The 14,700-nt window shown below is 34.8% G+C and overlaps 1 protein-coding gene across 1 annotated transcript in view; it reads right to left on the bottom strand.

Annotated features, from left to right (window-relative positions):
* The window catches only part of COL19A1 (collagen, type XIX, alpha 1), a 288,872-nt gene that overhangs the window by 36,706 nt on the left and 237,466 nt on the right, over nucleotides 1–14,700 (bottom strand). The window contains exons 26-35 of the mRNA XM_004674041.1: nucleotides 14,592–14,669; nucleotides 12,526–12,561; nucleotides 12,369–12,422; nucleotides 12,224–12,277; nucleotides 10,832–10,873; nucleotides 6,365–6,469; nucleotides 6,228–6,281; nucleotides 5,970–6,023; nucleotides 1,603–1,656; nucleotides 147–200 (exon numbers count right to left, since the gene is read on the bottom strand). Of these exons, the coding sequence (XP_004674098.1) occupies nucleotides 147–200; nucleotides 1,603–1,656; nucleotides 5,970–6,023; nucleotides 6,228–6,281; nucleotides 6,365–6,469; nucleotides 10,832–10,873; nucleotides 12,224–12,277; nucleotides 12,369–12,422; nucleotides 12,526–12,561; nucleotides 14,592–14,669 (585 nt within the window). The remainder of the gene's footprint in view (nucleotides 1–146; nucleotides 201–1,602; nucleotides 1,657–5,969; nucleotides 6,024–6,227; nucleotides 6,282–6,364; nucleotides 6,470–10,831; nucleotides 10,874–12,223; nucleotides 12,278–12,368; nucleotides 12,423–12,525; nucleotides 12,562–14,591; nucleotides 14,670–14,700) is intronic.

Raw genomic sequence — 14,700 nt, 5'->3', positions numbered from 1 at the left:
TTTGGATCTATGTCCTTCTAATTCCACTAGCCAAACAGTTGTTCTTAGACAGTACTCCTACTCCATCTTCTTGGCATGATTTTATGGCTCTCTTTATAAATGTTGTCATCCTGCCCTTCTCCGAACCCCCAATTCTGACACTATACCTTGTCACCTTTTGCTCCAGAGGGACCAGGATGTCCAGTTCTTCCCAACAAACCCTGTGAAACACAAAACTAAGTTTATTAAGGAAATAATGAAATCACCAAAAGGTATTGGAAGTTGGTTGTTAAAACGGATAGTTTTGAAGGTCATTTGATCCTAATTAAATCAGTCCTACAAGCTTACATTTCTTCAGGCTGATACAGCAGCTGTATCCTGCTGATAAGCCCTTGCAAGGGTAAAATTTGTATTTGTGGTCGCTTTTTCACCTCGGCCAACCACATTTAATGACCTTAATTGGAACCTTTTGATACATTTAAGAATTTAGCCTTGCTGTTTAAAGGGCAATTTACATAACATTATGCCTTCCTAAATGAGCTATAATTTTGGTAGTGATCAACATTTTAAATACTGTAAGACAGGGAAGAATTAACAATGTGCATATTGAGTTATGTGATCTACATTTTACCAGTGGAAAATAAAATTTAATTTAAAATCATCTTTAGAATACAGTTAGCTATAGTTTCCATGGTTCTTTTCATGACTCTTTCTCTTTTAATTTTAGTGTACAATTTGAAGATAGGTTTGCTCTGCAAGTGGTGAAAGTAAAAATGATAAAATTTTAATTACAGTGAATCCATAATTCAAAATATTAAGGAACATGATTATATTTTACTGTGTGGTAAATAGTATTTGCATGGGAACTCTAAGAAGAGGAGAATTAGAGAAATTGAGACTAAATAGGGTTGCTAGATTTAGCAAATAAAAATACAATGTTTGGGACAAACATATGCTACAAAATTATTTGTTTCTATAAAATTCAAGTTTAACTGCATGTTCTATATTATAACTGGTAACTCTAGATTTGAGCACCACTTGAATGAAAGATAGGGCTTAGCAGATAGGAAAGGAAGTGATTATGATTTATGAAAACATGATAACCAAAGCCCCAAAGACCAGGATGTTGTATTGAGGGGTGGTGCAAAAAAATGTGCTGACTAAAGTAAAAAGTGTTTTAATTCATATATAGTGATAAAAAGGCATCAAATCTGATCATCCTTACCTATTTTTCCCTTCTGGAAAATAAACTCAGTTTATGGTACTTAAGAAAAAATGAGAGCATGACTATCTGATATCTCTTCCAAAGGGTAACACCAAATATATGTATAACTAAAAACAACAGGATGTTCTTTTACATCAAACTTTTATTCAAATAAACTACCTTAATCACAGAGAGCCATTTGTTTTAGGAAAACTCTGATGACAAGTGGCCAAGATCCTGGGTAGCCTTATGCAATCATAAATGAAAATTTGAAAGGTTGAATGAAGGCCCATTTCTAGGCAATAGCTGAACAATTAACATAGAGACACAGAGACAAAAAGCATCAAGGAATACTAGTTCCCTTTGCCTCAGTCCAACAGGTATGAACTTTGAGTGGAACAGCATTTCCAAATACTTACTGGGGGTCCAGTTGGGCCTGGTACACCAGGAAAACCTGGAATTCCTTGAATACCCTAGAAAAGAAAGCTTCTATCATAAAGCTTCTTCTATCATTGGAAATAAAGCATTTATATTAATCAAATATCTTCACTACTGAAAATTAAACACCTATTTTGGTTAATTGAAAACCACAATATAGTTCTTATACAGATCTCCATTTGGAAAGACTGAGGATGGTGAACTAACTTGCCATGACATGGAATCTATAACAAACAAATGTATTGTATTTGGTGACTCACAGAGGATTTCTGATATCATAGTCACCCAACAACAATAACATCACTGAGAATCCAGCTCTACTAAAGTATGGAAATACAAATCTCAGATTGGCAGAATGCCAGCAAAGAAATATGTGATTACACTGGTGCTTCATTCCACTAGTGAAAAAATGGAATATGTTTCATGATATAATATTTAGTTTAGCTAGTCAGTTCATAATAAGAAGAAATTTGGCTCACCAGTGAATTTAAATTTGGAAACCTCTAATGGTTTAAACATAAAAATGAATGGATTTCCTTTCCCTTCCCTTCACTCTTTGGTTTTGTACAATAATGCTGATTATACTGGATGGGGTTTAAGATGCAGAGACTTACATATTCAAGGAAGAATTGGCAAGATTAACTGGTAGTGTAATTATTTGTGCTCATTTAAAAGTTTGCTATTAAATAAATTACATAAAATCCATAATATGAAATATTTTACAACTATTAAAATGTTTCAGAAAATTGTTGGGTAACATGAAAAAATAAGTTATGAAATGTTACACAGAGTAGGGGGCCACACTACTTAAAATTATAAAGGCACTTCATTATGAGAGATAAGAACTTAAACATTGTGTTTTAGAATTCTAAGTTTCCAGAACTTTTATAAGGGTAAAAGTGCTCATAGTGGATATGCTGTAACACTCTCCACAGCACCTAAGACAGCAACTTCAACAACTATTTCTAGTAAAACAGGATATTCCCACCACAGGGGGTAAATAGACCAGCTGCATATGCACTCAGGTCAGATTTTTCCACCAACTGAATTTTCTATAAAGTTGGGGAAATTTTTGAGGTTTTGTAGAGGCCTTTGAACTTTGGAATTGTGGATGAGGGGGTTCATATTATAATACAAAGATTATTAAATAGTCTTCCCTGGCCAATACAGAGATACATTTCTGTGTATTCCTCAATTATTCTGAAATAAAGTTCTATAATCAGAAAAATATATACCCCTTTGCTATTTTAGATAAACTTAAGACATTACACGTCAAATACTAGACTGAATGGCTCCATTCTTTCAGGATTTAATTTTTTTTACCAAGTAATGATTTTTGTATTTAACAATTCATTGTTATAATGAAATTGTTTACTATGATGAAATATGCATATATATATAGTCAATAGTAGGTGAAGTGGCCATGGTAAAATGACCTCATCCATATTCACTAGAGTTCTGCAGGAACAAGATCAGGGTTCTGCAGAATCAAGGTCTCTGCCTTGATGGGATTAAGCATCAAGCATGGCCAGGCTTGTCCATCTAATATTAGTTCAGATTTCTTCATGTAATGCAATGGGAAGAAAAGTTGAGAATCTCTTTGTACATGCTGGAATTTTTCATGCAATAATAGTCTTGGTCAAAATTTTATGAATACTTAAAAGGATAAAAGGTTAAAAGAAAAGAGACAGCCTTTACGGTGATGTCCTCACTGGCAATACTGTGTTTGTGTAGATAGTACACACTACCATATTGTATTGTCTCTCCCCACCCCCACCACCATCATTAACTTGTTTATGGGTTTATAATTGGAAAAGAAACAAATTTCCTTTGGGAATGGCACCTCTAAATGTCTGGATATTATAAATGTTATATCACAAATTGCTTTATCTAGAAATGCCCACATTTCCATAAAATTCTCTCTATATGTACATGGATAAAAGATGCATGTACATAGATAAAAGATGCATGTACATGTGTATTCGTTTTTTCTACTTTTAGTTCAACACAGAATCAGTCTAGAGATGCTGAGTGAGTCTTTCAGTAGTCTAATTTATAAGCATGGGACTCATTAACCTTTGATGACCACATTAAACTTTAAAATAAACCTCAGTCCATAAATAAAAAAAAAATCATTCTCAGCAGTCTTTCTGAACAAGCTGAAATTTTGTAGTAAGGGTAAAAGTTACCATGGATGCATAAAGGGCAATAAGATAATTTTAGAAGACAAGATGGTCATTAAAGAAGATAAATACTATTAAGGAGAAGGACAGTCAATTTAGCATATAGTACCAAACTAAAATACAAATTAAAATTTATTGCATAGATATTTAGGGATCATTAGAACCTAAGTTCTTTTCCTGCATTGACGTTTCAATTTTTTTAGTTCTATCTCAGTTGCTACCAAGAATATTTATTTTTCCATTGCTCTAATTTATGATTGGCAATATTTTTCATGTCCTATTTATTAATTATTATCCTGAAATATTATAGAATGAACTGCATTCCAAGCAAGAATTCACTCTGAGAAGTGAATATGTGTTCTATTAGTTTTTTACAAATGGTTATTTTGAGTTGTGAAACATTTACAAAAATCATAGAAGATAGCATCACTGTTTTGAGAACAATAACAAACAGGCAACTCCTTTCTCTTAAGTTTCCAATCAGATTAAAATGAAGGCATAATAATTAGAAGTCCTGAAAGAGATGGGGTGTCACTCTATCTCTTTTTTTTTACCATTAACAGTAGAACAGATAGCTGAGATTTTGTGCAATTAGACATTACATATTAAAAGTTTAGTTAATTGGCCAATTGGAAATGCACATGCTGTGGTCAAAGTTTCACTCACTTAAAGAAGTCAAAATATATTTTGAGGTACTATCTGAGTTCAAATAGAAGACAAGATGATATTTACTATTTCCCATCTGTCTGAGGCTGCATTGACTTCAGGTCTACCTGAGAAACTACTCATACTATTCATGTCATGTGAAGAAATTTAGAAGACTCTCTTTTTGAGCAGCTCTAATTCTCCATATAATAAGAGTGTTGGGCACAATTTTGTGTACATTGTATTAAAGAATCCACACTTAAGAAAAAGCACACTAAAGTGGAGGAATAATAACAATGGATTGCTGTTTTCTAAAGGAATAAATAAAAATTAACTTCTCATAAATTTAACTTAATCACTTATAAACAACCTGAATTCCAATTATTTCTTGATCTTTTTGTCATTACCTTCTCAATCACCTCTAAAGCCTACCTCTTGAATCCAGGAAGTTAAAACTGCTAGACTATTAAAATTAAATATTGTACATGGAGCCTAGTGAACTTTGCTATGGAAAATGAAGAGTCAAAACCTCAACCACTCTTATTTATTGAAAAAAAAAATACCTTTACTGTCTTATTTATGAATAAAAATAAATACTAAATTTCTCTATTCTTTAATTTTTAACTTGGGAAAAAGTCAATATCACAGTTTTCCAAAATAAAATCAATGTTAATTAAAAACCATAACATGATGACAATTTATAATGTGAAATGTAACTAACTCAAAAAATGGATCTACTTTAAACCATTATGATTTTCTACACTAACATCAAGGTTAATAAATGCCAGATGGCTTACTTACTTTCATTAAGAATTATTAGTATCAAAACTGCTTAAACTAACAACAATTCATCATCCTAATTGGTTTTCCTGAGAGTTAATGTGAATTATGCAGGAAAAGAATGATACCCTGAGCATCATCATGGCTTAGAGTCAGAAAATTATGCCATCACCTCAAAAGCAAATTTGACTTTGAACCTTAGTCTAGAATTGGGCAGCCAAACTAACCTAGTCCAATTAGACCTGTTTCATAATTTTTTTTCTCCCAAGAGTTTGAAAGTTGAGCAAAGACACAAACTAACCAAGGTCACAGAAGTTGGGACTATCACAGTAACGTCTCAGGAAAGTTGTGCTGAATTTTGGACCTGCTCTTATCCCTTGGCTGTATTCTATCATTCCTTTCAATTTATTTTTGGATACTTTTGAATTTTTTTCAGTATATCTCTCCTTTTTCTCTTGCTTTTATCTTTAGAGAGCTGAGATTATTATCTGCTACAGGAGAACAAAAAATAGTAATGATATGTTAACTTTGTACTTTAATTTCTTTATCTCATAAACTGGGCCACTGGTAATAAACATTAACATAATATTATTTAAAATGTGTTAAAGTTTGAAAAGATCTACCTAAGTCTTTATGTTTATTTGACTTAGTATTAAATATGAGCTCCAAAAAAACTGATGCTTTCTCTTTGTTTATTCAAGTAAGTGATAAGATTCTATTATCAGAGGAATGTCTTTTACCTCATCACCTTTCTCTCCAGGTATCCCAGGATAGCCCCGTTCTCCTTTGCTTCCCTGAAAAGACAATTACACTCTATTATTTTGTCATCTTTGGAAGAACAAAAGTATCTCTTCTCAGAAGCAAGCAATTTGTATGGACTCAAGGAATGAATAAATGACAGCATTTGAAAATGGCCTTGCACTTTTTTTTTTTTTTTTTTTGACAATAAAGTGTTTCCTTTTTTTTCACACACATGAGAATGGGAGATATTTCCTTACCTTTGGTCCTTCTCTGCCTGGGATTCCTGCAGGACCCCGTGGTCCAATATCACCCTAGAGACCAGAGGAGTAACAGACCTGAATAGAAGCACCACATGTAACCTGCAGGGCCCACTGGTATTCAGTCCTCTCCTTACCTTCGTGGATGTAGAATCATACTTTCCAGGCTCACCAATGCTTCCTTCTTCTCCTTTGTTGCTTTTCAGTCCAGGGACACTGGCTTGGCAATTGCCACAGAAGTTCTAGTGACCACAGAGATAAAGTTACTGAGAGTCCTGAAAGTAATTTCTGAAAGTGAGGTTTGATTCACTTAACTTTTTTTTTTAAATTAAAGTAACAGTGCATCATAATATATGTTTCAGGTGTGCATCATTAAAAAAAATCATGTTTATATTATATAAAGTTCACTACTAAAAGTTCAATTCTATCCTTTACCATCAATAGACCACTTTATCCTCATTTACCTACCTTTCTTTCCCCTTCCCTCCAGTAGCCACTAGTTTTTCTTATAGTCTAAAAATTTGTTTCATTTATTCATCCATTTGTTTTCTCTATATGTCATATATGAGTGAAATTATATTGTTTGCCTTTATCCATTTAACTTATTTCACTAAGTATAACATCCTCTAGGTTTATTCATGTTGTTCAAATAACATAATTTCATCTTATATTGTTTATAGCTGAGTAGTATTTTAGTGTATAAATGTTACATTTTCTTGATGACCTTTGAAATTTTATTTGAATCTTTGTCATAGATAAGCAATATAGCCATTACTATGTCACTCCATTTCAGAAACTTATTTTAATTTGAAAGACTATTTTTGACTAGGTGAAAACTATGAAGCTAACAATAATTATGATATTGGTGAGCTTCTATTTAAAAGCCTGCATAAGGTAACATTTAAATCAAAGATCCCAAATAAATAAGGAAAATATAACATAAATCAAGAATACAGAGTTTTGATTGCTGAGCAGAACATTTAAAAAGGAAAGTGGTAATAAAATTTGAAATAACCAATAAAATTACAGAGCTCATGCAATAAAAAAAGAAGAAGAACACAAGGAACTATAGTGATGGCTCAGGGGTACAGTGATGGGGGAATTTTACAATGATGCAAAAGATATAAATAAAAAATAAATATAAAAAAGAAAGAAAAAGTAATGAAAAAGGATGACTCCTTTTGAGAGCAAAATTAGTTTGAGAACCCTACATACAGTTGACTAACATTTTATTGTCAGTGGATGCACACATGTGTGAATAATTACTTCAGTGTCTTGGACTTGACTTCGATGTCAAATCCAAGTGCAGATAGGAAATCTAAGTGGAATTACCTTTCCGTTCCCTACTCTGTAACCTTTAGCTGTTCTGGAAAGGCTTGAATTTAAGTGTCTGAGCTCACAAGATAAACTTCTTATCACATTGCTGAAGGAAAGCTGTCTGAAGAGCCTCATAAAGGCTTTAAAAAAAATAAATCGTTATAGAATATGATCAGGAAAGGCACAGAATAGGGACTACTGAGTAGGAGAGACAGTTTAATTTTAAAGTTGACAAAAGGCAGGACAATATTCTTCCATCCTTTTTACCCAAGGGAAGATTCTATACATGAAAAAAGGAACTTAAACTCCCTAATGGTAAGAAGTTGGCAAGAAAGCCCAGGGCTATTCAAGTTCAATATTTTGACCCAGTGAATATCAGCATCAATCTGATTGCAAAAATACGCTTCCTGGAAGACTAATTTTACATGGTATTGAAGAATTTCTAAGGCAATTTGTCTAAAAAGTGCTGAGTTAAAGAGTTTTCTTGATGATCTTTCTTGGAATTGGAACATATCAAAGGGAAGTAGAGTGTGCAATGCCTTCCAGACTAATTCTATAACCGGGGTCTTTTTTCTAGAGCTAATGTGTTGGTAGAGGAATTAAAAAAATACACTATAGGGTCTCCCTGGTGGCCTAGTGCTATCACTGCTGTGGCCTGAGTTTGATCCCCAGCCGGGAGGTGACCCACATGTCGCGGCGGACCTCTCCTGTCTCTCCCACTGGAGCCCTCAGCAGTGTACTTCAGCAGCTCTACCTGTTCTGCTTCCCACTCTGTCTCTGGTGAATCTTCTCACCCCCCTTGAGGCTCTGGCCTACAGTTCTTCTACACAAAAAATAAAAAATACATATATAATTATAGAACCATTAGTTATAACAGTTATATATAATATTAGTTATAATATAGATATATAATAATATCTATGAAGACAAGAGATTGCCTGTGGTTTCAAGAACTAAAAACAGTTCCATATTTCAAAAAAAAGTATAAAAAGAATAAATGTCTATATACAAATATGTGTGTGTGTGTGTGTGTATACACACACACACACACATATATATAAATGTGGCAGACCAATACAGAACAAAACTTGGCATGACACTACATGGCAACATTTTAGAATGACTTGTTCAACTGATTGTTTTAATAAAACAAAAAAATGATAATCTTTTTGACTCAGTAGAATTTTCTAAGAGTAACTTCTAAAAAAATGACCTCATTTTCTTTATGTTAGGGTCAACAGAATGGTAAATTAAGGAAACTGGATTTATAAAGGTCCTTGAGATAAAGGATTTAAGGTTTTATGGAGGGAATAAAGATGCATCAATAATTAGCCAACATAAATCTCATTCAAAGAGAGATTGATTCACAGATTAACCTGAAGGAAGGTCTTTGAAGGGATCTCCTTTAGGTCTGAATTGTGTCAGTATTTTTTTCAAAACTTCAAAGATATTTTTGAAAGCACAAAACAGGATGACTAAGTTTGCTAAAGACTCAAGACAGAGAAGGAGAATTAATGTGTTAGTAATAAGATCAGGCTCTAATATCACATTAATGTTTTGGTGTAACAGAGTCATTGCCCAATTTAAATTCCTGTGTGTAGCCTTTGATTCGGGGAACTACAGGTGTTCCCCTTCTATTAAAAGCAGTTTGGTGGGACTATTATGTGTAATTGTGTCTGTTCTCCTGGGACACAGAGTCTTAGTGAGATGATTCAAGGACTAGAACAACAGTGGAGCACGTTCACTAGAGGAATGCTGCCCTGGAGAAATTATCTATTCTACTTCTGGGACACCTGGCCCACTGGTTCCTCTCCCTATTAGAGCTGATTCACAGCCTTTTTGTCTTTGAATAGGCTGTTTTGTCTATTCTATCAGGATTAATTTTTTTGTTTAAGTGTATAAACTTTTTATTTTTATATAATCCCAAGGAACATGTAACTCCTGTAACTGCCTTTTTTTAACACTGCTGCTCATGGAAAGAACCTAAGAGTGATTATCGTAAGACCTGTGTCAATGTTATACTTACTTGTGATGACTGAGCAAGATACTTAACTACTTGCACTTCAGACCCTTGTCTATAAAATGGCTATACTATCACCCACAGCCTTCACTCACAGAATTGCTGTGAAGATGAAGTGAGTTGATAAAAGTAAAGCAGTAAGTGGTATAGGTACTTGTAACTTAAAAGTTTAAAATCCTCCTGACACTCCTTATACATATTCTCCTCTGACATATATTGGCTTTTGAAGTTATTAAAAACCATTATAATGTATATTTATATTTAAATTCAGACTTACATATCTACTTATTAACACTTTAATCATCTATCAAACACATATACTAGAATTCTTGATTTTTAAAAAAATTCAATTCAGTAAATATTCCTGCTTCCTGACTATTATGCAAATCTTTGAGCAAACTGCTGGGCTAAATGCTAGGAATGTAAAAGAAAATACATAAAGACATGTGCACATGTCATGCGTGTATACACATACACATCATATACATACACTCTCCATTCATATATTGATGGAGAAAGCACAGAAAGTTTGAGAATGAAGTGAAAGGACAGATTTTTATCTGGATTCACTCAATCTCAGTGAATCTTGAAGAAACATACAAATTCATAACTTTACACAGATTCTAGTATTATTTCCCCCCATCGGCTTAACAAATTAAGTATAGGTAAGTAACTGAGGGAAAAAATAAGTAGCTATGTTAATTCCCTCTTGATGGATACTAAGTAGAGAAATTCTTATTTAACAGAGTAACAGGTCTTAGGCCAATTGTCAGCTTTGGGATTTACAGTTCACTTTGTAAAATCCTATGACATCAAAAGTCATACTTGCAAGCTAGCTGTTTATTGAGCAGCACTGGCTGGTGTTCATCCTGGGGTTGGCCAGGGTATATTCAGTAAGGTTTCACAGTGGAGAGCCAGGGTGGGTCAACACCCATGGAGAGAGAACTGTTTTTCCAGAAGAGAGCATGATAAACTCAAGGGCATCAATGACATCATTTCGTCCCTGTAGCTCATCTCAGAATTGCTATTCTCCCACTCTCTTCCTTCATACCCACAATGAGAGGAAGATAAAGAAGAGAGCGGAGGGATTAGTATAAATGGCATAACATTTATAAAGAAATATGTTCCATTTTCTGCTTAAATAGGTTCTGCCATTTAAAAACTGAATTTTAGTTCAGGATATGCAATTAGCTCAATTTCTGGAGAAGATTTCCTTTTTATTTTTGCTGGAAATTAACACAGAATTTCTTGCATAGCAACAGAGTACCTTGAGCAAGGCACCGATGTCACCCAAGAGAGGCAGTGCAATCTGTGGTTAAGGAGAAAAAAAAATACATTCATTTACTTCTCTCTCTATATATATATATGTATGCACACAGTGAAAGACAAACATACAATACAGTGTAGATACTTTTCCTTAAATGCCAGACTGGCTGAAATTTGTTAGGGGGTTTCTAAAAGCCTCACTGTCAGAATGGCTGGCTTACCAGAAGAAATGAGATTTTTGAGAAATATTTACTATTCTTTTACCAAGTATGTGCAAATATGCATATGTCATTGTCTTGAATCTACATCTTGTTTATATTTTCATGACATGGCAACTTTAATGCCAATCCAAACATATTATTGGCTCTAAATAATACACAAAGGGAAATCACTTCTTAAAAAGAAATTATTCCTCTGCCAAGCAAAGTACTAAGCTGATGAGAAACATGAAAAATATAGGATAAGTTTGACTTCAAGTTACTTTTCACTGAAGTTCAAAGGAGTCTAGATATAGCTTAGGTGATGGACAAGACAAGATACTAACAGAAGTCGGCCAGTGTTCTGGCCTCATGTTTTAAAATATCCTTTCAGAGGGATACTATAATCCCAAGTACCATTTTGCAAGATTCCCAGATGTTGCACAAATGATTCCCTCAGCAGTGGGATTAAAATAAGGTCAAATATGCCTCTGCATATAGCTTGTAAAAACACATAAGGCCCAAAGAGTGTGGGAGGTAGAAGGATTTGTGAGGCTTAGAACTGAGGGGCCAGATTTGGATTTTATTATACAAATCTCTTAATACAATGCCATGTACCATATGGACTCTCAAATTATAAGTGCCAATTCTAAGGCTATTTAAAGAGATTTTGTTGTTGCTCAGAACAAGGTTTAACCTAAAATTAAACTTTGGAACACACATTTAGTGCCTAAACACATTTTAAAAGAGCCTACTCAAGTCAGTTTTTGTAATTTAATTAATTCAGGATTTTAGAGCCATAGGATCAATGGATATGTATCATGTTGTAAGTTACCTATAAACTTTCATTTAGAAAAATGAAATTCACTCAGTCACAAGCATTAGAAAGAACAGAAATTGTGGCTATATATTTTAATTCAATTTTCCACAGGATTGAGACATTATATGCCAAGGCTTAGCCTGGGGCAAAATTGTACATCTGAATTATACCCTTAGGAAATAAGTATTCATCACATACAAGAAAATGCTGACGCAGTTTGAATTTTTTTTCTCTCTACAAAATAATGGGGATAAACAAAATCACCAAGCAGTCACTGAGCATTCTAATTACTCTGGACAGTAAAACTTGCTTGGTAGGCTGTTTGACTTCTAGGTGCATTAAAGATACATAAATCAGGCACAGTCTGTCCACATACCGGGTCACCTGGGGGGCCTGGCAGACCTGGATTTCCATCCCTTCCTGGAGCTCCCTGGAAACAAAAGCATCATATTCAAATCTTTGTTCATGCACACAGGTGCAGATTAAGGTGTGTTACAGGGATAGGTGAAGGTAGTCCTTACGTCATTCCCTGGTGTTCCTGGAGTTCCTGGCAACCCAGGGAGACCTCGAGGGCCCTGGGAAATGGAGAAAAATAATTACTTTTGAGGACTTTCAGTAATTTCCTTGAAGCAAGCAAGCTGGAGTTGTTGCACCAAATAACTTAGTTAAGTAGCTCACCTGAATACCTGGCTCTCCAGCTGGTCCTTGGGAGCCCTAAGTAGAATGAGATTCAGTGATTAGAATCCTGGCAGGCATATCCATAAATTGCTAAAGTGAAGTAAAGGGTTAAATACTGTAATTTACTTAGTGGCACAATAGGACTTTCTATCATGCACACTGAGAACTTTGAAAAGTGAGCCAAAACTTTTGGATGGTAGACACTTAACCAGAAGCCTATGCCTACAAATATCAATAGGGCTTTGCTCAGAGACCTGGAATGTCTCAGTCATCACCTTCAATATATAAACAAACAATACAAATTCTATCTGTTCAGAAACTGATGGTCCACAGAGGTGACTAGCACAGGGTTCCTTTCCTTTCTGCTTGTTTCATTGTGTCATTTCTCTAAAGAAATTGCCAAAACCAATCTTCAATGATAGGGCAAAGAAGGCAAACATGAGTTACGTAGAGAATTGGAATTCAGGTTAACTAAAAGGTGGCTGGGTTACCAGTGAGCCTACCCACCTTGGTACTACTACACCACATCACCAAGGACGACTGAATGAGAAGTGGGCAAGCCACAGCAGCAAGGAGCTGGCTTCTCAGCAGCTGACTGCTTTCAGATGTCTCCTTTCATATTTTCAAAAATACATATTCATGTTACTGTTATAGTGAAAGCTACTTGTTGCTCCCTTTCAATGTTGTATCCTTTAGTTATTAAAAACATTTTTTTTGCTTCAACTTTTTTCTCTCCTCCAATGATTTCCTGATCTACATTTTCACTTGTTTGATCTCCCATCATCAATGATTTTTTACATTTTTGTCCTGTAAATCAAACATCGATCATATACAGAGTAAGCACTCACTGTTCATACCTTCTCATGGTAACTTTATTATAAAGCTAATTTCCTATATTTATGCCATTAAAGAAATCATTTATTTCCATACTCTCTTGTTCCAAAGTTTTAAATTTTTTTTAAGATTTATTTATTTGTGCATACAGAACTGGGGTACAGGCCAGAGGCTCAGGGGTGGCGAGAGGCTCCACCAGAGACAGAGTGGGGAGCAGAACAGGCAGATCTAGGAAGTACACTGCTGAGGGGAGCAGCGGGTGGGTCAGGAGAGGTCTGCCACGCCCTGTGGTCACCTCCGGGGCAGGTGGGAATCGAACTCATGCGGAAGTGGCTTTAGATTTTCAGTGCCGTGCTTTAACGCGCTGCTCCATCAGGGAGGGCCCTTAAAATGTTTTTTATAGAAAATAAGTTATCTCATAAGTGTGTATTCTGTGCAAATTATTCAGATACTGCTCTAGACTCTGTGTAGTTAAAACACATTAAAAACTGCCTATTGGGCCCTCCCTGGTGACGCAGCAGGTTAAGCTAAAGCCATTTCCACATGAAGATTCCTGCCTGCCCCGGAGGTGACCACATGGCGTGGCAGACCTCTCCTGGCCTGCCCGCTGCTCCCCTCAGCAGTGTACTTCGTAGATCTGCCTGTTCTGCTCCCCACTCTGTCCCTGGTGAATCCTCTCATCCTCTGCATCTCTGGCCTGTACCCCAGTTCTGTATGAATAAATAAATAAATCTTAAAAAAAAAAACAAACAAAAAACAAAACAAAAAAACCCTATTATTATATATAAAAACCTGCCTAAAAACTGGCCATTAAAAATACTTTCTATCATTTATTTTTCAGATGCTGCTTAAATATTTATTCACTAACTATTACTTGTTATAGTTAAAACAAACAATAATATATAAAATTACAAATTAGTCATTCTTATAATTTACATCATAATTTAAGCATGCATTTATACCTTTCAATATATAGATGAGAACCAAAAATGAATATAAATTTGCTTCTAATCCAAAATTAGTGTATGTGACCAGCATATGTAATAAACAGTGAGTGTTCTCCTTCTTTGTGATTAGTGATGTAACCTCAGTGCCTATTAATATGCTCCTTTTGGTTAGTATTAATTTGCACTTCCTCCCTGACCTTTTTGAATACTCAAATTTGTCACTGTATTTTGTTTCACAGTGTTGGAATCAACAAGGTTTCGAGAAATCAACTGAACTTCACTTACTGTTCGGCCAGGAATTCCTAGCCCTGGAGGACCTATGTCACCTGGAGAACCGTGGACCCCTGGCAGTCCTCTTTCACCCTATGCAAGGAGATGCTTCCATCAGTGCAAG

Source organism: Condylura cristata, unplaced genomic scaffold (assembly GCF_000260355.1).
Source record: "Condylura cristata isolate star-nosed mole 26May11 unplaced genomic scaffold, ConCri1.0 scaffold00001, whole genome shotgun sequence".
NCBI lineage: Eukaryota > Metazoa > Chordata > Mammalia > Eulipotyphla > Talpidae > Condylura > Condylura cristata.
The sequence above is the reverse complement of the archived record's forward strand: the minus strand, read 5'-3'. Positions and strand labels throughout refer to the sequence as shown.